Source organism: Narcine bancroftii, chromosome 3, assembly GCF_036971445.1.
Source record: "Narcine bancroftii isolate sNarBan1 chromosome 3, sNarBan1.hap1, whole genome shotgun sequence".
Classification (NCBI taxonomy): domain Eukaryota; kingdom Metazoa; phylum Chordata; class Chondrichthyes; order Torpediniformes; family Narcinidae; genus Narcine; species Narcine bancroftii.
In genome coordinates, this window is record NC_091471.1 from 111,834,376 (window position 1) to 111,857,638 (window position 23,263).

The 23,263-nt window shown below is 42.1% G+C and overlaps 2 protein-coding genes across 9 annotated transcripts in view; one reads left to right on the plus strand and one right to left on the minus strand.

The window, feature by feature from the left end:
• Window positions 1-3,124, minus strand: part of n4bp2 (NEDD4 binding protein 2) — a 101,227-nt gene extending 98,103 nt beyond the window's left edge. For both annotated transcript variants that reach the window (XM_069924885.1, XM_069924886.1), the window contains exon 1: window positions 2,754-3,124. In XM_069924885.1, coding sequence (XP_069780986.1) covers window positions 2,754-3,018 — 265 coding nt within the window. In that variant the 5' untranslated portion in view covers window positions 3,019-3,124. The remainder of the gene's footprint in view (window positions 1-2,753) is intronic.
• pds5a (PDS5 cohesin associated factor A) overlaps window positions 3,079-23,263 on the plus strand; it is a 222,185-nt gene continuing 202,000 nt past the window's right edge. For 2 of the 7 annotated variants that reach the window (XM_069924887.1, XM_069924892.1), the window contains exons 1-2: window positions 3,080-4,297; window positions 15,504-15,656. In XM_069924887.1, coding sequence (XP_069780988.1) covers window positions 4,295-4,297; window positions 15,504-15,656 — 156 coding nt within the window. In that variant the 5' untranslated portion in view covers window positions 3,080-4,294. Of the gene's footprint in view, window positions 4,298-14,631; window positions 14,812-15,503; window positions 15,657-23,263 lie in introns of those variants that run through there. The other 5 variants (XM_069924889.1, XM_069924888.1, XM_069924893.1 and 2 more) reach the window with 5 other exon arrangements.

The following is a 23,263-nucleotide window of genomic DNA, read 5'->3' on the forward strand; positions in this document are numbered from 1 at the left end:
TAGCTTGGCCCTCTGCAATACATTTAATGACTAAGAAAGGCAAATGCACCTTTATAACTTAGCTTTGTACACTGAGGACAATATAAGTACAATGTTCATTCTATTTTTTTTAGCAGACAATAATTGAAGGATCTTGAAGACTCAGAGAAAATTAAGATAGTAACAAAAAAAATTAAAAAACTATGCTGACAGTACATTTTGTAATCGCAACCATATATTTTCCTTTTAATATAAATATCATAAACTGACGATTGATCAATACGGCGATCAGCAATGAAAGATTTTTAAAATGCAGGTATTACTGTATTTGACTTGTTTAAAGAAACTAAAAAATTTATACAAATGTTCAAGGTCTAATAACCAGAAATATATTAACTGAAAATAAATACAAAAAACTGAGTTTAAAATCTGTTTCAAAAGGATTTACAACATTCACAAAATTTTTTACACATCTAATTAATGTGGACAGAAGCAAGAACTGTTGTTTTTTGCCTTTATGTTAATCAACTGGCAACTAATACCTGTTCAGTACAAAGTTCTTTTGCCTCTGGGAGAAAAAAATGCACAAATCAGCGTTTCAACTGCTCAGTAAAGTTAATGTTAAATTCTATTCTTGAGACGAACATTGCTACAAATAACTCACAATAAATAATCTCAATAAAAATAATTTCCTTCAACATGAAACATTTACTCTGTTCCTGTTTGCACAGATGAGGCTTGATCTGCAGTATTTCTAGAATTTTCTGTTTTTATTTTAATTTCCAGCATCTGCAGTTTTTATTGATTTTCAAATCAAAAATGATCATCAGCTTTTAAATTATGAGAACTTCAAAAATAAGGATGTTCACATGGCAAGGGGAAATCAAACTCGATCAACTCTAGCAATTTATGAGGGGCAGCAGCCAACTGTAGAAGGTACAGGTCCGGGTCAACAAGTCTACTGTGTGAAACACAAAAGCGTGAAGATGTTGTGATTGCAATAAAACACAGAAATGCTGGAGGAACTCAGTCAGTTTTGCAACTTTTATGGGAGATTAAGATGTATTACTAATGTTTGGGACCTCAGCCCTTCCCCAAGGAAGAAGCAAAGAACAGAAGGCTTAAGAATAAAGAGACTGAAGACTAGCCAGGGAATGGTTCAGAGGAGATGTGAAAACTGATTTGGTTCTGTGAAAGGGGACAGAGGGGGGAAGAGAGAGAGAGAGAGAGAGAGAGAGAGAGAGAGAGAGAGAGAGAGAGAGAGACGCGCACACAGAGCTGGGGGAAAGGCAAACAGGGAAAAGAGAAGAGAAGGGAGCATTTAACAGAAAAAAGAGGTCAATGTCATCCAGTTGGAGAGTGCCCAGACAGAAGTGTTGCTCCTCCAATTTGCAGATGGTCGCAGTCCAGCAGTGCATGAGACCATGGACAGACATGTCAGCAAGGGAATGGGACAGGAATTGAAATGAGCGGCCACTGAGAAATACATGCTATTGCGGCGGACAGAACCGAGGTGGATCTGGAAGCTGGTGGGGTGGAAGATGAGAACAAAAGGAATCCTGCCCTTGTTACGTCTAGGTCAGAGAGGGCAGGGGAGATGTGCAGGTAATAGAAAGTGAGGGCAAAGTTGATATTGGCAGAGGGAAAACCATGTTGTTTGGAGAACCCTCTGATGATCTGGCATGGAAGACCTCATCATGGGAGCAGATACGACAGAGGAATTGAGAGAAGGGAATGGAATCCTTATGGGAGCAGTGTGTGAAGAGGTGTAGTCAAGATAGTTGTGGAAGTTGGTGGGTTTGTAGAAGATATCTGTCGAGAGTTTGTCTCCCAAGATGGAGACGGAAAGATTGAGAAAAGGGAAAAGTGTTGCTAAAGAGGGACCAAATGAATATGAGGTCAGGGTGGAAGTTGGCAGCAAAGTGAATGAAGCAGACAAGCTCATCTTGGGTGCACACAGCAGCACCAAAGTAGTCGTCCATGTCACGGAGAGAGTTGAAGAGCCTTGCCTGTGTAGGCTTGTGCCATGGATTACTCTACATAAGACAACAAAAAGGGAGGCACAGCTGGGGTCCACACAGGCACCCATGGCTATCCCTTTGACCTGGACAAAGTGGCATGGCAAAGGCAGTTATTGAGGGTGAGGACAAGTTCTGCCAGCTGGAGAAGGGTGCTCGTGAAGGGGGACTGGTTAGGTCTATTGTCAGAAAGAAACAATGGGATCTAAGGGCTTGGATATGGGAAATGGAGGTATATATGTGCTTGGTTGACCATGGTAAACAGGGAACTGGAAGTTGATGAAGTAATGGAAAGCATGAGTAGTGTTCCAGATGTGGGTGGGGAGGGATTAGACTGGGGGGGGAACAAAATAGAGTCGAACTAAGCAAGTGCCAGTTCAGTCAATGGAAACCAGGACAATTAGACTTGTGCATTTTAGGAAGGAGGTAGAAACAAGCAGTGCAGGGTTGGTAAACAGTAAACTAGGAGGCTGTGCTAGGGAGATGACCAGAAGTGGCGAGTTCAGTAGTTGGATGAGTTTTGGTAGTGTTCTTTTGGAGCGGTGAAGTGAATGAGAGTCGTCGTTTGGCTTCAGCCAGACCACAGCAGCACCACCCCTGACTGTGGACTTGATGGGGAGGTCAACATTAGTGCAGATGAGTGGAGGGCCAGGTGTTCCAAAGGGGTGAGATTGGAATGGATGAGGGGAGTAGTGAAGTCGATACAATTGATGTCTCGGCAGCAGTTAAAAGGCCTGCCAGCGCGTTCACCATTACCTTTAAAATCACATTCCGATAGCACCACATAGACAACACTCGGGTCTAGATGCGAAAACATCTCCGTCATCCGATCCAGCAATTCCTCTTTCTTTACCCCTGAACTTGCGGCACCAGCTGAGGTAACTGTCGAATTTGAGGCCGAGGCCCAAGTAGGATCTGGAGCCCGATCAGCCACAGCCGCCTCTGCGGTACTGGGCAATGGTCCACACCCAGGCGGCCGAGCCGGTGTAGACGTGGCTGCATTCTTTTTCTTTTTCGGCATTATCGATGTTATTATTTTTATTTAGATTACAGGTATAGGAATTCCCTGACCCGACCGCTGGCCCAGGAAACATTATCTCGAGGCCAAGGGGCGGGCAAGCGGTGACGTCACGCAGAAAGCGCAGGGGAGGGCCAGACATCCGGTCACGTGAAGAAAGCTCTGGTGTGGCGATTGGCCAAATTAAATTGCTGATTGGCTCTCCTCGTTGGCGTGTCCAAAACGGATAATCTCGGCTCCTTCAAACCGTGAAATGGCCAGATGAACGGTGGAAATAATTCAGAGCCTCGTTGAAAAAAAAATTAACACTCCCCTCTCATCGTGGGAATACAGATGGGCACTCGGCAAGGCAGGCCTTTCATCGGGACGATACCCAGAAGCCCAGCGTCCACATTGCCGAATGACTCAAGCATCAGCCTGTCAAGCATCTCCTGCCCCATCTGTGGCAGATTTTGTGTCTTCCTTTGGCCTGGTCAACAACCTCAGATCTGGACATCCTGAGAAGAAATTACTCTTTTCAGTAAAGTGGAAATCTGAGATACTTCATTTTGCAGATAGTATTTATTTCCCACCACCATTATTAGTTTAGTTTCATTGCCTGACTGGTATTTTTATGTTTCCTTGAATAGAAATTTGTTTTTAAATGTGCATATTCATTCCTTTGATATAATTAAAAATAATTTATATTTCAATCAAAAGTAAGGGACATATGAGTGGAGCCCAGAAAAGATTTCTTCCACCTCCAACTTCCATTTCCCAGCCCCCCCGCCCCCCCATACCCATCCACAATATGCCTCGCTTTCTTTCATTATAATTCCCAACAATTTTCCTGAACATATGTATATCTCTGAGCCGACCCCTCTCCTGGTATTATCTGCATGATATATCAAAAGGAGGTAATCAGCTGTTACAGAATACCATTTGATGCAAAGTTCTACCAAATTTTGATTATTCTTGTACTGCAAATGATGTCAGCTCCTTCTCTCATCAAAATCCACATTGATGACAAGACGTCGTGGAGCAATATTATTTGTGGATTCCTTCCTTCTCCAACAACAGCCTCGATGATATTAGACTGCAGCCAGAATTTATTAGAGAACCAGTGTGTTCCTTCCTCTGCAATGGCTGAAATCAGGTCAAATATTGGTGTTTCTAGTCTTCCATTTCCCCTGCTTGACCATTTCATTTAAGTTCAGGGGTGAAGATCAGTCATACATTTTATAGCTGGATTCTGAGCTGGTGCATGCATGAATGGAACAAATGTCAAAGCTGGGTGTAAATGGTAAGTGCTGGTATTTTTTCCAATTTTAGATAAAATAATTGATATTAATTGATGACATTTTAATTTTACTAGTTTTATATTTTTATTCTTTTGAATTGTTTTAAATATTGCCAATCATTATTAATATTTAGAGATCTTCTTTGGGCTTTGGCCAATTGGCTGTTTGCTCATAAAATCCTCAACTTTTGGGATGACTTCAGCAGGGAGGCCTAGAGCTTTATTTAAATCATGGAGTCATAGTTAATGTAAACCTGGGATCATAAAGTATTGAGCAGAAGATAGATCTAACAAGATCATGCCCATACACGTCAATAGAGGAGACAAAGGACAGACAGGTTGATGTGGAAATGGGAAGGAGAATTAAAATGGCTAGCAAATGGGAGCTCCAGCTGGCATGGAGCAATGCACAGGTGCTCGGAAAAGCATTCACCTAGATTGCACTTGATCCATTTCCAATAATTGTCTTAACCTTTGTGTTTCTGTTTCCTTTCCTAGTGCCTTCTTCTGTCTTCATTTTAACCATCATCTTACTTAAGATTTAACCAATGTTATAATTGTCAACATTTGCTTTATTCACAACACTAGTAACAAGAGAAACTAATCTGGGGATGTGCTGAAGGAAATTATGTGGTGGAGAATAAGGGAATTAACACTATCAACCACAAGAAAGTTCATTTGAGTTGAATTTAAGAAGGAAAATTAAGCTATGGAGTCTGTCACACTTAGAACTGGATATTTCCAATCTGTCCAAGAGTAATGTGAGAATAAAAGAAACATTTTATTTGTAAAATTAGCGATTCAGTCTCCAGGCCAATTCTAATGCTTATATTCTTCCATACTACTACTGAATTCCTCATGATTGTTCTTTCACTAGGAGTGATTATTTCTCAAAATGGAGTTCTCAGTACCTCACATCGAGGTGGTATGTTTCCCCTGTGTGATACATTAGTGATTAATTGTCAATTCTCATAGAACATAGAAATCTACAGCCCTTTGGCCTATTGTATTGTGCTGACCGAATAACCAGCTTGAACAACTGCACAGAATTTCCCTACTGCATATCGCTCCATTTTTCTCAGTTCCATACACCTATCTAATTGTCTCTTAAAAGATCCTATTGTACCTGTCTCCTCCATCATTGCCGGCAGCACATTCCATACACCTACCGCTGTGTGAAAAATTTACCTCTTACATCCCCACTGTACTTACTGCCAAGCATTTTAAAACTATTTCTCCTCGGGTTAGCAATTTCAGCCTTGCCGCTCATCATTTTGTAAACCTCTTTGAGGTCACCCCTCATCCTCCGTCACTCCAAGACTAAGTACATGCTCTCCAATCCAGTCAACATCCTTGTAAATCTCCTCTGCACCCTGTGTATAGCAGCCACATCTTTCCTGTAATGAGGTGATCAGAAATGAACACAATATTCCAAGTGGGGTCTAACCAAGGTCTTGTATGTCTGTAATATTATCACATAGTTCTTGAACTCAATCTCATGGTTAATGAAGGCCAACACACCATACACCTTCTTAACAATACTATCCACCTGTGCAATAGCTTTAAGATCTTTCATTTCAACCACATTGCTCAGAGTTCTCCCATTACTATTGTATTTTGCCTTCAAATCTTACCTACCAAAATGAAGCACTTCAAATTATTTTGGGTTAAACTCCATCTGTCGTTTCTCAGACCAGCTCTGTATCCTTTCAATGTCCTTTTGTAACCTCTGGCAATCCTTGACGATCCACAACACCCCCCACCCCCCCGCTTTCGTGTTAACTGCAAACTTATTAGAAACACATCCTTCTACTTCCAAATCCAGGTCATTTATAAAAATTGCAATGAGGAGGAGTGCCAGAAAGATCACTGTGGAACGACACTGGTCACTGACCTCCATGCGGAATACCAACCATCTACAACCATCTTCTCTGGGGAAGCCAATTCTGTATCCACAAAGCAAGGCCTCCCACTGCTCTACCTTCAACAATATTCTTTGTTACATCCTCAAAGTATACATTCAGGCTCGTGAGACATGGCTGTACTCTGACAAAGCCATGCTAACTTTACCTAAACACATTATGCCTCTCAAAATGCTTGTAAATCCTGTCTCTAAGGAAATTCTCCAACAGTTTTTCCACCACTGAAGTAAAACTCACTGGTCTGTAATTTTCTGAATTATCTTTATCCCTTTCTTGAACAAGAAAACAACATTTGCAACTCTTCAATCCTCCATACTTCTGTCCCCAGAGGCAATGCAAATATCAGTGCTATTGATTCAGCAATCTCCTTCCTTGCTTCCCACAATAACCTTGGGTGTATCTTGTCTAGTCCAAGCGACTTATCTAACTTCATGCTTTTCAAAAGCTCCAACACGTCCACTTTCTTAATGTCAACATGCTTAAGTGTTTCAGTCCTCTTTAAGTCATCCTCACAGTTGCCATGTCCTTTTCTCTGGTGAAAACTAAAGCGAAGTATTCATTATGGGCCTCCTCTGCCTCCTCCGACTCGATGCACACATTCCCACTATTACCCCTGATGGGTCCTATCCTTACTTGATTCATCCTCTTGGTCTTCACATACTTCATATGCTCTCCTGCCTTGTCAAGGGGTTAAACAAAATTAACTCATCCAAACTTGTTCACTGATGTTTACTGAAGTTCTTCCTGTTCAACAGCTTCAGCCTTCTTAACAACCTTGCTCCAAACTTTAAGCACAGGTAAAATTAAAGATAACAATGATTGGGGGTAATATCTCTTCTTATACTCAGCTCAAAATAATGTGTTGTTGTCGAATAAGAATGACTCACATCTTAAATTCCCAAGGCATTTTACAACCAACAAAGCTACGATGGAATACTTCTCTTTCCTAAATGCTGTAAATCCCCCTCTAAATGCACTCAAGAAACTTATTATCATACACAAAAAAAAACATTGCACTTATTCTCATCCTTCTGCTCCTTCATCATGAATGTAGCGTTTTTCAGAACCACACCCCCAAAACTCAAAGGACCTATGCATATGCTATGTAGAAACATTGCCACCTGCAGTCACATACTATCTTGACCTGGAAACATACTGTTCCATTGCAACGGTGAATCAAAATCCTGGATGATTTTCTTGTACAGCACTTTGGGAAAACCTACACTACATGGGCCACAGTAGGCTAAGAAAGCAGCTAACTTATCATCTTCTCAAAGACAATTATAATAAGTAATAAATATTGGGCTTGTAACCAAAGCCCAGATTCTACAAAGAAGTAAGAAAGATTTCTGATTTTGTACTGTCATAAGCAAGGTTTTACAGTTCTCAAGGCAAACAGGAAAGACTGCTGAAAAAGTGGAGCAATGCACAAAATGCTAGCGGAACTTAATGGGTCAGGTGGCATCCATGGAAGCCAATAGACAAACATATTGAGCTATAACCCTTCATCAGGTATTGCAAGTGTAGAGCTAGAGAGTAGCAGAGATTGTGGAAGTGGAGCGGTGAGAGAGGAGAGTTCCAGCATTTTGTGTGTTGCTCCATTTTTTCATTATCTGCAGTCTTTCTTGTTTGCTTCCATTTTGCTGCCCTACTGCAAAGCCTCTTCAAGGTATGCCATGCCAATCCTGTAGAAGTTTTCTTCTCTTTAATGGGAGTTTTGTGAGAGCCCCTCTCACTGCTCTTCCTCGATGATCCCTGCAGCTCTTCTGCTCTACTCTTGGTTAACCTTAAGGATTACTGCCCAAAACATTGACTGTTTATTGCCTTCTATTAATGTTGCCTGACCCTCTGATTCCTCCAGCACTTTGCATGTTGCTTTACTATTCTCAAGTTGGCATGGTTTTCTGCTTCATTCTTTCAGTGCAACAAAGATGTTATTTTCAAGATACATTAATATTCCATCATTTGTTTTAGACAACGTTTTGACCCAGAGACATTGCCATACAGCATGGAAATGCAACATTTAGCTCACCACATCAACACTGACCATTGAGTTCCCTACCATATTACTTGATCTGTAGCCTGGACAATTTTAGGGTTCATCTCAATATCTTGTGAATTTTGTCAATGATTCTGCTTCTACTACTCTGTCTGACAATTCATTCCAAGTATTCACTGCTCTCCAGATGTAAAAGGGCTCTCTTAATCTCTTACCCTTTACACCAAATCTATGCCCTCCAGTTTTATTCACCACTGTTAAAGGAAAACTGTGAGCTGTACCCCTTATAATTACAGGAAAAAATAAACCTGACCTCTCCAGTCTCCCCTTGTAACTGAAACACTCCATCACTGCCAATATAAATCTCCTTCATTTACTCTTAAATGTATGGTTAAAGTTTATTTTGTGACATATAAATGAGCTAATTTACTCATTACAAAATAAATGGGATGTAACGAAAGCTAAAGCAGGTATGCACTCTTTTTCCCTGTGCTCCCCACCCTAAGGTGCATCCTGTCTTTGCTGGCTTCTCATCGACCGCACAATGATTTACAGTTTATTACAAAAACAATTGTCTTTCTTATAAGGCATTCAAAAAAATCTTCATTTTGTCTTCACAAGCTTGTTGGAATTTATTTGAAATATGTGAAGAAAGAAAGACCTAAAATCACAACATTAGTTGTCACCCTCAAAGTTTTTCCAACCCTGAAGTATAAGAAATGTGGCACCTGGATTGGTAGCTTTATTTCATTCACTTACTTAGAAAACAACAAGTAATTAAAACAAAGTGCATTATCAATTAGACAAACAAATAAATCTTCAAATATATCAATCATTTCTCTGTTGAGTGATGTTCAGGTTGCTTCTCCGTGAACATTGTTACAATATATGTGCAGAAAACAGTTGGTCACATGGGACATTTAATTTAGACATACAGCACAGTAACAGGCCATTTCAGCCCACGAGTCTGTGCTGCCCAATTTACACCCCATTGACCTACAACCCCAGTACATTTTGAACTATGGGAGGAAACTGGAGCTCCTGGAGAAAACCCTCGCAGACGTGGGAAGGATGTACAAATTTCTTACGGACAGCGCGGATTTGAACCCCAGTCCAGTACCAATCATCGGCGGTGTAAAGGCGTTGTGCCAACCGTGTTGCCCTGTTCTTATTCTTCATGAAACGCATACAATATTATATACCTGTATATGATCCAACAACCAATATGTGTAGCGTTAGCTCCCAAAAATAGTAGCAGAAAGCCATATCTTGTCCTCAAGGTTATATTGGGTTATTACATTTTTTTTTACAAATTTGTTCAAAAAATGGCAGCGCTGCCAGAGCTACTGTAATGGCAGCACTTCCGCTAGTGCGGACCCAGGAGAGAGGGCAGTGGGGACACAGGATACTGCTCCACAGGTTCCTACTGCCAATGTTCCCTCTAAATTTTAGTAGTCAGTGTGCACAAAAATCTTATGCTGTGCAATTTTTTTTCCTGTGACAAAAGTATGTGCGCACTGCAAATATAAACTTGAAATTGTTTCAAGATCATTTTGGCACAGCTTATCTCTCATGGCTAAAAAAACTGTATTGGCATGTTTTAATATAATACAAGTATAATTGCATTTTACAAAGTAACTATAGTATTTTGTTAAGCCATTCAAACAACCTTACAGTACTTTTGCACTTCACGCCTTTCACTTCTTTTGAATTCATTATAGTGAATCAATATTTTTTCCATTAAAATTCAGTAAGCTATCTACAGAATTTGAAACAGATCTTTGTAAACTTTATGATATGAACACTTTCCGCCAAACATGGCTGCAGCCATTCTGCAGTTGTACAAACCAGAAGAGGAAAGGTGAGGTGATGTAAATTGTGATGTGCAAATGTGGTATTGAAACACTGAACAACTAGTTAACAGAAACAGTGACCAAAGAGATTATTTTCAATCAGTATAATTATTAATCACTACTTTATTTTAGGTAACTAACCTTTTGTGCATGCATTAATTTCCTTTGTGCGTTGGTTGCAAAGCATGTGTGCACGTGCACATGTGCACAGCTTAGAAGGAACAGTGCCTACCGCCCAGTTCTAATGCCAGCAGCTCTGTACAGACTGTAAATGGACAGTTAAAGGAGCCGACTTTGTTAAAATCCTGGAACCAAGAGGTCTGTGGCCAGGATGACAGCAGGTTTATCCATGAACATTGATGGGCAGCGTTCCACGAAGGTTTTCAGACTCTGGGAGAGCAGTGGACAAATGGGGAAAGCACCCCTGTTGAGAAGAAGCATGGTGATGACTCTACAGGGAAGGTGACCACAGCAGGAGCCAGCAAAGGGCTAAGTGGCTTAAGGACCCACACAGGCTGAAGCTGCTGGAGACTGTTTTATAAGAACCAGTTATTGAAACCGGGATTCATAAGGATGCTGAGAGCAAGAAGGGCTCTCGAAGAGCTTCAGGTGCTGAAGGTTTTCTGATCGTATCAGAACTTTGGATCTGGAACTCAGGTTGCTGATGGTTTGAACTGGAGTTTGTGTGACTGCAGAGGCTGCGGGAATACTGGTGATGAATCCATGAACACTCAGTGTCTCTGAAGGGACTCTCTTTTGTTTCTCATTCTCCTGTTGTTGAGGGTGCCAGGTGATGAATCCATGAACACTCAGTGTCTCTGAAGGGACTCTCTTTTGCTTCTCATTCTGCTGTTGTTGAGGGTGCTGGGTAATGCTCATGGCAACTCTTTGTTTGCCTTATGGCAAACATAAGTTGAAGTATATCGTGTGAATTACATTTTTAATGTAAACGAGCCTGCAGCTGACGTGGACTTTTTACCCCCTCCATAAATCTTCGTCCGCGAAGCCAAGCCAAAGAGAAAAAGAGACATAACAATAATAGGAACCTTTGAATCTTTGATTGAACTCTCTTTTGAAACACACCAATTTGCTTCAACAATTCAATTGAATCATGGTATTAAAATTTTTTATCTTTCCAAAAGTTGCCAATTTCCTTTTATCTGTATTTCTATTTCATAAGAAATAGGAGCAGGAGTAGGTTATCTGGCCAGTCGAGTCTGCTCCGCCATTCAATAAGATCATGGCTGATCTGATGATAGGCTCATCTTCCTGCCTTTTCCCCATATCCCTTAATATGTAAAATTCTATCCAACTGTGTCTTAAATATATTAATTGAGGTAGCTTCCACTGCTTCAATGGATTCACCACTCTGGGAAAAGCAGTTTCTCCTCCTCATCTCCATCCTAAATCTGATACCCTGAATCTTGAGGCTATATCCTCTAGTTCTCGACTCACCAACCAGTGGAAACATCTTACCTCTCTATCTTGTCTATGCCTTTCATAATTTTATACATTTGCACAAGATCCCCTCTCATTCTTCTGAATTCCAGTGAGCACAGTCCCAGACAATTCAATCTCTCCTCAAAGGCTCACCTCCTCATCTCTGGAATCCACTTGATGAACCTCCTCTGCACTGCCTCCAAAGCCAGTACAGGTATGTCCTGTATAACATGGTTTCAAAAAGTGCAGTTTTTGATATAACGCGGTTTGAAATTTCTCACCCGCAGTTTTAAATTTGCAACATTAAAGTTTTATTGTTGTTGCTATTTTAACCACCTCATAATACTTCGCAAGACTCTAGTTTAAAATATTTGAAATATAGCACTGAGCTGTGGAATAGAGAGAGTTAAGTTGAAAGTTATTGCTGTTCCCACTGAACAGGCTCCCTGCACTATCCCTCAGCATGCTGTCTTACATTGATGGGAATATGCTCTGATGTGGCATACCAGCAAATTTGCAAACCATTGATGGAGGGGAACTCCTGGAATTTGCTGTGGAATGGAGAGAGTTAAGTGGCTGCGTTGAAAGTTATTGCTGTCCCTGCTGCGATTGGGCTCACCGCACTATCTCGTGTGGGCAATTTGACGCAAATCTTCATTAGACAAATATTTTCTTCAATGAACGATGTTCACTTATTGCCCATAAATAACTATAGCCAATAAAGATCAGTTTTATATATCCCTTTTATAGGATTGCAACGTATTGTATTAAAGTGCATTGTAATAATGCTTTGAACAGTGCAGTTTTATATAATACTGAACTTGCTTGGAACAGATTAACCATGTAATACACGGTATGCCTGTATATCCTTCCTCAGGTAAGGAGACCAGAACTACACAGTACTCCCGATTTGGCCTCATCAGTACCCTGTTCAGTTGCAGCATAACCTCCCTGCTCCTAAATTCAATCCCTCTAGCAATGAAGGAAGACATTCTATTTGCCTTCTTGATAGCCTGCAAACCAACTGTTTGTGATTCATACATAAGCACTCCCAAGTCCTTCTGCACAACAGCATGCTGTAATCACTTGCCATTTAATTAATAATCTGATCTATTTTTCTTTCCTTCCTCTCATAAAAACTTTCATAATTTTTAAGCACATCTTTCATTCATCAACATTCTGATTTCAGAACAGCCCTACCTTCTCTTTTGCTGCCTAATGAAGTGAAGAATGTTATTTTTAATTCCATTTGAAAGCTGATTTGTGATGTATAAAAGAAAGGTCTGATTTCTTTTTGTATTTGGTGCCTCTTAAATCCATGATCTCACACATTTTAACAGCCTCTCAAATTAAGCTACCATTTTTCAAAAATTTGTACATGAACCCACTCCTCACAGCTTTCTGCAATACACAAAAATGCTGGAGTAACTCAGCAGGTCACCCTGCATCTATCCATGGAAGGGTAATCAATGTTTTGAGCTGGAGTCCTTTGAGCAAAAATTAGACAGGTCCCTGAATAAAAAGGTGGTGGGTGGGAAGAGAGGGAGGTAGGAGCAGAGGGAGTAGTGCAGGCAACAGAAAGGGATCATAGGTGGGAGGGTATAAGGGAAAAAAGCTGAAAAGTGATGGAATGGAGTAGCTCTCAGAATGGAGAGGGAAGAGAATGATCATTTTGTTGAACACCTTCATTCTGACCGCTTTAATAACAGAATTTCAGAATTTATTGTCATGAACATATCACAAAACTTGTTGCTTTGCGGCATTACAGGCAGTGTCTGTGGTTCATTGTCCATTCAGAAATCTGATGGCCAAGGGGAAGAAGCTGTTTTCGTACCATTGGGTGTTTGTCTTCAAGCTATTGCACCTCCTTCCTGATGGTCGTCATGTGAAGAGGGCATGACCTGGATGGTGAGGATCCTTGAGGATAGAAGCTGCTCATGATGGCACTGGCCAAGTTCATAATTCTCTATAGTCCTTTCTTGTCCTGTGCATTGGCAGTTCCATACCAATGAAGCCACCAGTCAGAATGCTTTCCACAATACACCTATAGAAATTTTAGTCTTTAGTGGCATACCAAATCACCCCAAACTCCTCACGCAGTATAGCTTCTAGTGTGCCTTCTTTATGATTGCATTGCCTACATGTAGGCCCCAGGATAGATCTTCAGAAATGGTGACACAAAGGAATTTGAAGTTCTTAACACTTTCCACTGCTGACCCCACAATGACTGATTTGTGTTCTCCTGATTTGCCCCTCCTCAAGTCTACAATCAGTTCCTTAGTTTTCTGAATGTTGAGTTTGTCTGTTATTGTTACACCACTCAACCAGCTGATCTACCTCACTCCTGTTCGTTTCCTAATTGCCATCTGTGATTCTGCCCAGAGGGACCTCCCCGTTGGTAACCAAATTCCACACACAATTCCCTATCCATGGCTTCATGCACTGACAAACCGAGGCTACAGTCAAATTAGAGGAACAATACTAATATTCCATCTGGGCACTCTCCAACCAGACGGCATTAATATCAACTTCTACATTTTATTTTAAATCTCTCCATTAAGTCTCTTACCCTATCCCTTAAGTCTCTTACCCTATCCCTTTGTCTCTTTCACTTACCACACACTAGAATCTCCTTTTTACTCACACCTTGATGAAGGGCCCAGGCCCAAAACGTTGGTTACCCTTGAAAATGCTGCGTGACTGCTGAGTTTCTCCAGCACTTTTGTGTATTGGATTACAATCACAAGACTTTCCTTATGAACCTCACAGCTTTCTGTTCTGATCTACTTTTAAAACAGGAGTAACTGAGTGGATCTCGACTTGTAAAGTGTGTGTGTGTGTGGAGGTGCAGGGGGTGACTTGTAAGTGGAAAGTAGCGTTGCTCTGCAGAGATCAGACTAAAAATAACAAATGGAATGCACCCAACCCCAGCTTCTGCCGATTTTTTTGTTTAACTTAAAAAAAGACAAATAAAATGATCCTCATCTCAAATACAACAGAAGTGCCAATTTGAGTAGGTGAATATTCGCGGCATTTTTTAGATCGAGCGGCGTTCTTGGCCACGTGTGCCCAACCAGTTTTCTTCTGTAGGTGGCGCTCTTGCTGCCTTTGGCGTGAGTCACTACTCCCATTCGGAAGTTGGTGCTCCTCCTGGGCAGGTGGCGCTCTCTCTTTGGGGTCCTTGTGGCGCGTTGCGGCCGCTCTGTCCGTTGTTCCCCGGCGCTGTCCTGCTGCCGTCGCTCGGTGCGACTCTGCGAAACTCCTGCTTGCTGGATACCTGAGAGATCTGGTGAAATTCATGAGGTGAGCCGCCGTTGCCAGTTCAGGGAGTAGGCATATTAGGCCCGTCACAGCCCACTCCTCTGTGCCGGATTAATGCAGAGCTCGAGAGGGACGGTGCGGGGAGTAAAGGCCAGGCCGAGCCGAACAGCCGTTCCCTTTTTAAAAAAAATAGATAATCTAAGGTGGAGATGCAAAGTTTTGAAGGCAAAACAAGTCAATGAATCGATCCCAAGTGCATTCCGACCTGCTCCCTATATCTTGTTATTCGTGGCGGGATATTGCCGAGTATTTCCCCAAATCGTGCCTGCTCCTTCCTCCGCGCCGCCATGAAGTTGTAAATAGATGAACGCTGGCCGGGACGGGCACTGGCGAAGGTCTGCCGTAGCCCTCTTGAAGACGGCGCGTTGTCGCTTGTACCCCGAGGCCTAGCTCTCTAGGCCCGAAAAGCATTCGGTGGCGGGCGCGAGAACTTTTTTTTGTGGCTGCGGGTTGGGCGCATGTTGTGGTTGTTTCTTGTTTCTACCTGCAAGAACTCCAATAACCTTTCAACGAGTTCTCTTGTCTGGTCGCCTCCATTAGCTTTAAGTACACAGGAAGGACGCTAGTTTGACGTAATTATTTTCTTTTTTAAAATTATTATTTAATTCTAGAAGAGTGCAGAGACGGTTAATTAAAAAGCTTTTGAGTAACATTTTAAACTTGTATCTGACCAGCAGAGGCCGGTAGTGATCTACAGAAAGGGATCGAATCGAAAGATGGCTTTCCCTCAGCCAAAACCTGCGGATGGAAAAATCATCATCTACCCACCCGGTGTCAAGGAAATTACTGACAAAATATCCAATGATGAATTGGTCAAAAGGTTAAAGGTATGATCAAGTGTTTCTACATCTATTTGAACAGAAAAAATTTGGACGATATTTCCCAAAGGACGCCTCAGTTTGAGGAATAATGAACATGGAGAGAATTGGAAAAGTCGACTGTTCAATAAGGTGTGAAGAACTTGAAACGCGTTTGTTTTCCTTCTTCCTTATGATTACCTCTCGAGATATTTATCTGGATTGGTTTTTACATTTTGCAATTGACTTGTGGCATTATTGTGATTAAAAACACCAGAAATACAAAGAAATATCACAAAGTATTTCATAAATGTGCAGGGTAAACAGTAAAAACACAGTCTCGCAGGATCCAAAGGATCGATGTTTCAGGCCTGAGCTCTCCAAGGTAGAAGCATCCAAGGTAGACAGGCATCTCAATAAAGAGGGAAAGGTACAAGACTGGGAAGGGGAGGAGTCCAGACCAACAAACAAAATGTGTTAATTGGATATGATAAGAGGAAAGGTGAGAATTGTTTTCGGCTCTGTGAATGGAGACAGAATAGAAAGCGGGGGGGGGGGGGGCGGGGGGGAGAGAGAGAACTAGAGGAAAGAAGACAGGGAGACAGATGTGGGGGAGGGGAGAGAAGATAACAGAACCCAGAGAAGTTGTTGTTAAAATGCCCTTCAGTTGGAGGGTGCTCAGGTGGAAGAAGAGGTGGTGTTCCTCCAATTTGCAGGTGATCTCAATCTGGCAGTGCAGGCATCAGTCCATGGACAGACTTGTCAGCAAGGGAATGGGATGGGGAATTGAAAGGGTGGCCACTGGGAGATAAAGTCAAAGTTCAGTTTATTGTCATCTGATTGAACAAGTATTCTCCAGTCCTTGGTGCAACAGCACACAATCAGACGTAATACTCATACAGGCAAATTATACATGAAAATACAGTAGATGGCCCAATGAGAAAAGGGGCAGCACTGGACATCGTATTTGGAAATGAAGCAGGACAAGTGATTGAATTGTCAGTGGGGGAGCATTTGGGACCATAATTCTTAGTTTTAAAATATTGTGGAAAAATTGTCTGCTCCACAAGTTAAAGTATGAAATTGGGGCAAAACTCATTTTAAGGGCATGCAAGAGAAACTTTAAAAGGTTAATTAGGTGACGCTATCAGCAAATTAATGGATGTTTAGCTAATGGTAGGCTTTTAAAAGTGAGATCGGGATGGTTTAGGACCAGTATGTCTCTGTTGCAGTGAATGGCAAGGTTGGAAGGATAGCAAACCCTTGTTGACAAGGGCTACTTCTGGCAAGAAAAAGAATGAGGCATGTGTCAGTTATGGGAATCTGGGATCAAATTAATCTCAAATATAAAGGTCATGGGAGTATACTTTAGAGGGAAATCAGGAAAGCAAAATAAGGATACCTTTGGGAGGTAAGGTAAAGAAGAATCTAAAGTGATTCTGTAATTATTAAGGGTAAGTGGGGAGAAAATAATCCTCCTTTATGATTAACATGATTGTGTGGATCCACAGATATAGAGTACAACTCTGATTGGATTCTCTGATATCCTCATTTATCCAAAATTTTTTCGGAGCCGAACTGACTGCAGAGGTTGATTAAAAATATTAATTTGATGTGAAATTAGAATCACAATTGTCCTAATTTCAGGTAACTCCCTCCCCTCTCTCTTTCCCTTTCTTCTTTACCTTTCCCTATAGGCCTCTCTCCATCTCTTCCTCTCAAACTGTGAGCCGCTGTCTCCCAGCTGCAAGTGTTTGTAAGAATCTCTTGTCCCAGTGTCATCAAGGAGAGCGGCCTCCTGAGTGGGACCTCTCCTCAGTGGCGTCTCTTCTCCCCCCCACCCCCCACCCCCACCTCCTCATCGGATACCCCGGTGTGCTTGTGCAGTAGACTTGGGGAGGATCCAGAGTCAGGGTTGGGAGTTCCGGTGAGTCGGGAGCCTGTTGACGTGCCAATAAATGTTCCACCACCCCGGGAAGCCTCCCTGGTGGATCAGTGGCAGTGGTGTTAGTGATTGGCAGTTGGGACGAGTTGAGGATTGGCTGCAGCTAGCATTTTTTTTGGTGAGAATCAAACATTAATGTTTAAAAGGCTTTTCCTTGTTGTTTGTTGTTTAAACATTGATACAAGTGATTTGCTGTTGCTACTGGGCTGTTTCTTAAAAACGACCAGTTCTCTGGGAAAAAAAAAGTTTATCCGATATTGGCCCGGTCCTGACCATTTTGGATAATCGGAGTTGTACTGTATTGTGGATATGATCGTGGAGTTAGTGAATTCAGAAAAATATAGTGATGTTTTGAATCATCCACATTATTGAAGGGTGGTAAAAGGGGAAGTTCTGGCACTCTTTACGTGCCTTAAGGTGGACATATCCTCAGTTCCTGACTAAGGATATCCAAGGTGTTGTTGGAAGCTAAAAGAGGAATTTGCTGGGGTCCTGGTGGAGATCTTTATATCCTTAGGCTCTTTCATGCCAAGCCTCCATCTGGAAGCTGGCTATAAACATGGAGGGAAAAATATAAACTTTCCTTTCATGGAGTGGCCTTAAAAGGCTATTCCTGCGTCACATTCATGTTGAGTGGTGCCTCATAGTGCCCTCTGGAGCCAATGGAGGTGGAGTAACTGGTCCCATTGCGCTGCCCGCCGAGTCAACGTCATTAATTCGCACCGAGCTGTTGAAGTTTTAAAAATCCCTCTCCTGCGTCTCAGGCTCACAACGTCACCGCGATGTCATCAGCCTGCCTCCTAGCTAGCTGCTTGCAGTGGCATTACATTCATGCTAGGTGGCGGAACACAATATTCTGCTGCTGACCCTTCTCTCGAGAGGGGTTGCAGTTGTCAACTTGGAGCTGGCCACAGCGCATTCATGGAGGCAAGTTTCCCAATGTAAGGGCAGAGAACCTCTGCCTTTACAGTCGTGCTTTTTGACTGTATGAAAGAGCCTTTTGTTAGCTACGGGTGAGGTACCAGATTGAAGGATGGCAAATGCTATTCCTTTAATTAAGAAGGGCTTCAATGACAGCCAAGGAACTGTAAGCTGGTTCAGAATTCAGATTTATTGTCAGAGTACGTAGATAACAGCACATACAACCCTGAGATCCCTTTTTCCTGCGGGTGAGGCAGAATTACCACTAATTGGTAGTGCAAAGAAAAGCTGTACTCAGGGTAAACATGTAAATAAAGAACTGTAAGCAAACTGCAATACAGCGAGAACAAAAAGAAAATCAATAGTGCACAAGAAAGAGTCCTTGAATGAGTCTCAGTTTGTCGTTTAGTCTAATGATGGAGGGGTAGCAGCTGTCCCTGACCTGTGGTGTGAGTCTTGTCTCTTTTCTGATGGCAGCAGTGGGAACAGAGCGTGTTGTGTGGTTTAGGTCTTTGGTGCCCTCCGATGGCAACATTCCCTGGCGATGTCCTCAATAGTGAGGAGGGTTTTGCCTGTGATGTCCTGGGCTATGTCCACTACCTTTTGAAGGGCTTTACTCTCAGGGGTATTGGTATTCCCATACCAGACTGTGATGCAATCGGTCAGCACACTTTCATCCACACCTCTGTAGAAATTTTCCAAGGTTTCTGGTGTCATACCAAACCTGCAAACTCCTGAGGAAATCGAGGCGCTGATGTGTCTAATATCAGTGGTAGGAATGTTACTATAGGGGATTCTGAGGGATAGGATTTATCTGCATTTGGAAAAGGACAGGCTGATTAAGGACATGCCTTTCTGCATGTGGAAAAGATGTCTTATGAATTTTGATTGAGATTTTTGAAGAAGTGACCAAGAGGGCAGGGCAATAGATGTTGTCTCTATGAAGGTTCCAAATGGTAGGCTCGTCTGGAAAGTTAGATCAAATGAGATGAAGTTGGCTAGCCAATTGAAAGCAAAATTGGTTTGGCGGAAGCAGATATTATTTATTGTCATGGAATAAAATAGACATGTACTATTACACAAAATTGCGTTCAGTCTGCCATAGAGCAGACAAAGATTTGCTATTGCCATTGCCTGGCGTCCCTTAAGAGTCGGAGAAAGAGAAATAAAAGAAAGTGCTTCCCCCCACCACCTCACCAAGGTCACTGAGTGTCCATATATTCGCCACCAGTATTTCTGTAGCCACAAAAAACTCCAGTTCAGTTTAAACCATCTGCAATCTGAGCCCAGATCCAAACTGCTGACAGTGTCCAGGGCCCTTTGGGAGCCCTTCCCCTCAACACTCTCTCGAATTCCAGTTCTGAAATCTGGTTCTCAAGAGCCAGACATCAGCAGCCCACAGCCTGATGTGTCTTTTGACCTCCAGTCACCAGCAACCCGCAGCATATATGGGTTCCTTGCCCACAAGTCACCAATTGCTCGGTGCCTATGTCTTTCAGCTGCATAGCCCCTCACTGGTCCTCCACTGTGGTCACTGACCTTGGGGTCACCTGTTCTGTTTCTCATCCTTAACAGGGGTTGTTCTCCCCATTACTGGTGCCCTGCACCAGTCTGCTGCTCACCTGGAGTTTGCAACTCCTCGTGGCCATTGCCAATCACGGGCGTCATCATCTTGGGCTCAGACTCTGCATTCACAGAATGTTAAGTAAAACACTGTCGGCTCCTTGAACAAGCCATTTAAAGCCTATACCTAGCGATCAGCGGTATGACTGAGTGGTAGCACCATACATGAGAGTACTGTCTCTGCTCCCTGCCCTCGTGCTATTGAAAGGTTTTTTATATTGGAGGTCTGTGATCAGTGAAGTGCTGAGTTTGCCTGTGTTGGTCAATTTGGATGCAAGTATAGTTAGTAAATTTGAACAGTAAAAGTTACCCAAGGTTTCAACAGGATTGAAATGAACTGGGAAAGAAGGCCAAGGAACTGCATGTGGATTGGTGACACCACTCTTGTGTATATTTCTGGATCCATAGCGATAGAAAGGAGTTGAAAAGGGTACAGAAAGGATTCACATGAATGTTACTTGGACTGGAGAGCTTGAGATAAGGAGAGATTGGAACAAAGGAGGCTGAAGAGTAACCTTATGGAGGTTTATAAAGTCATGAAGAGCATAGAAATAGTGAATGATCAGTCTATTTCCCAGGATATGCAAGTCAAAAACCCAATGGAATTGATTTAATATCAGACGAGAAAGATTTAAAGGAGGTGGGGGGGAGTATATTCCTCTGAGAATGTTAACGTTGCTCAGAAGATTAGTTGTGACAACTGGTCTTAAGAAGCTACAGATTTAGAAATTCTTCATTATACAATACGGAAATTGTGTATTGGAATGCACACAAAAAGTACTCCCGTTGTCATATTGGATTAGTTAATGTTATGAAATTTACAGGAAATCATATTGTTGACTTTTATTTAATATTCTCATTTGGATCCTGGATATTATGGTTGCAATAATGGTGACATGGGGTTTGTGTTCAGTCTGCAGAAGCAGTTGAATGCCAGGATAAACATTTTTAAACGGGAGCATTGTGTAGCCAGAAGCAATGTTGGTCAGTTGGGACTTGATATGAACTCGTATGTGAACAGCAGAGACTTTGATGCCCTCAGGTTTATCATGGGTTAAGGGTATGGGTAGATTGCCCAATATTTATTGGTATTTGCACATCTAAAGTTGGAAAAAATGACTGGTACATTTAATGATATATAAATATTGTTTTAAAGTTGGAAGTAATTTCGAAGGGAAAATATGCTTATCTACCTGTGTATGTTTTTTTTTTGTTGCCATTAGTCTACCGTATAAACTAAATTTTGTTGAATTGAAATCTTTATCTTTATTTTACCTAAGCAACTGTTTTATTGGTTGTAAAAGTGATTTTTTTTCCATTATTTTTTTTCTCTCATTCACTTGAGTGCAATCCTGAATTAAATTTAACATTGCATTTCTGAAAGATTGTACATACAGACTTGGTAATAATCTATCTGCTGTGAAAGAATTGAGGACTTATATTAGAATGTTGAAATCATTACATGGATATACCTCAATATGATTGAGAATTGCTGCCACTGATTAACTTTGTTAACAATTCCAATATTTTGACTTTTATACAGTATCTAGATTTTATCTATCCAACGTGCAAAGAGATTATGATATCATGACTTTCTATTAACTAGAATTTTTATTAACATTTGTCGAGTGTTGTTTGTTTCCAAGACTTCTGTATAATTTGTATTTTTCAGGATGGCACAATGGCGAGCAGCTGCTACTTTGCAGCTTCAGCAATCTGGGTACATTTCTGATCTACGTTGCTGGTTGTGTGGAATCTAGTAAAATTTTGCTGGTTGTGTGGAATTTAGTAAAATAAAGATAATGGGAGGTTGCATAGGAGCATGGGGTGCATAAATTGCCCCTTCAGATTCACGTGAATTGAAGCTTTACCAGAAAGGATGATGTGGGGCCTCAAATAATGGTGAGGGACAAAGTGCAAGTGTAACATTTCTTGCAGTCGTTTGCTAGATGACATGATGCAATGAGTGTTGGTTGACTGGGATTGGTTGGGGTTATATACAAGTGATCTGCTTTTTTTTAAAAACACACTTTTCATTTCCTGACAATGTTGCAGTGTTTCACAGCTAATTAAGTACTTTTGAATTGTTACAACTCAGAGGAATAGGGTGTCCAAATCTCAAAAATTGATGTGAATAGCATTTTTGGTAGCGTTATTGGTGTGGATGCATAATGAACATGCTTTTGTTTGAATACTTGTCTTTCACATGTTTTTGAATAATTTTGTGCAGCATTGGTTTATTAGCTCATCCGATTCAGTTCGCAACCAAAGCATTATCCATAATTCATGGAGCTACATCTGGCCTGCAGCGTAAGACCTGTTTAACTTCCCCAGTCATGGAACATTTGCTCCTGCATGTCTGGCTGTACCTTCAGTTTCAACTGTAGTGTTGTGGCATTAATGTGGGATTGCAATTTCCTTAAAAGAAAACAGAGACCCGGAGAGGGATGATATCCAGGAAAGCATTAATCCATATAAAGAGTGAAAATAGTGCCTGGGAATCAGCAAGAGTATAAACTATTAGGCACTTTCAGGTAGCCAAATTCCCTGATTGTAAAGCCGCATATTATGCCAATATGCAGCTGTCAGGAGGCCACTTGAAAGTGCAGGAGGTGCCTGCAAGGCAAACTTGTAACCCTCCTCCTTAAGGGATAATCACCGGAGCACTGAGGTTCCCCCGTACATGAATGCAGCCATCTGAAAGCGGCTGCTAAGGGGATGACAGTCAGCTGGCAAGTGTCTGACAACTCCCTTCCCAGCTGCACCTGCCCCCCGGCGTGGGAGGTCAGGGCAGGGGCAGCTGACGTGGGCTGTCAGTGCAGGACGTCCCCACGCTGATACCGCTGCCCCACTCTCCCAACAGCCCGACATGAGTCCCCACACTGTTGGGCGGTCCGGTACGGACTATCAGTGTGGGGACCTCCCGTGTCGGGCATCCCCACGCTGATAGCTCGCGCTGGCTGTCCCCACTCTGACAACCAGCCATCCCAAACCTGACAACCCGAAGGGACAGGAGCAGGAGTGTGTTCAGAGGCACATCCGATGCAGCTGTCCCTTCAGGTGGCCAGCGCTGCACTTTTAGCGCTGCCACCTGAACAGCAATTCAAAGGACCGCTTCCACTTCTGCAGGGGCATTCTTGGCCTCATG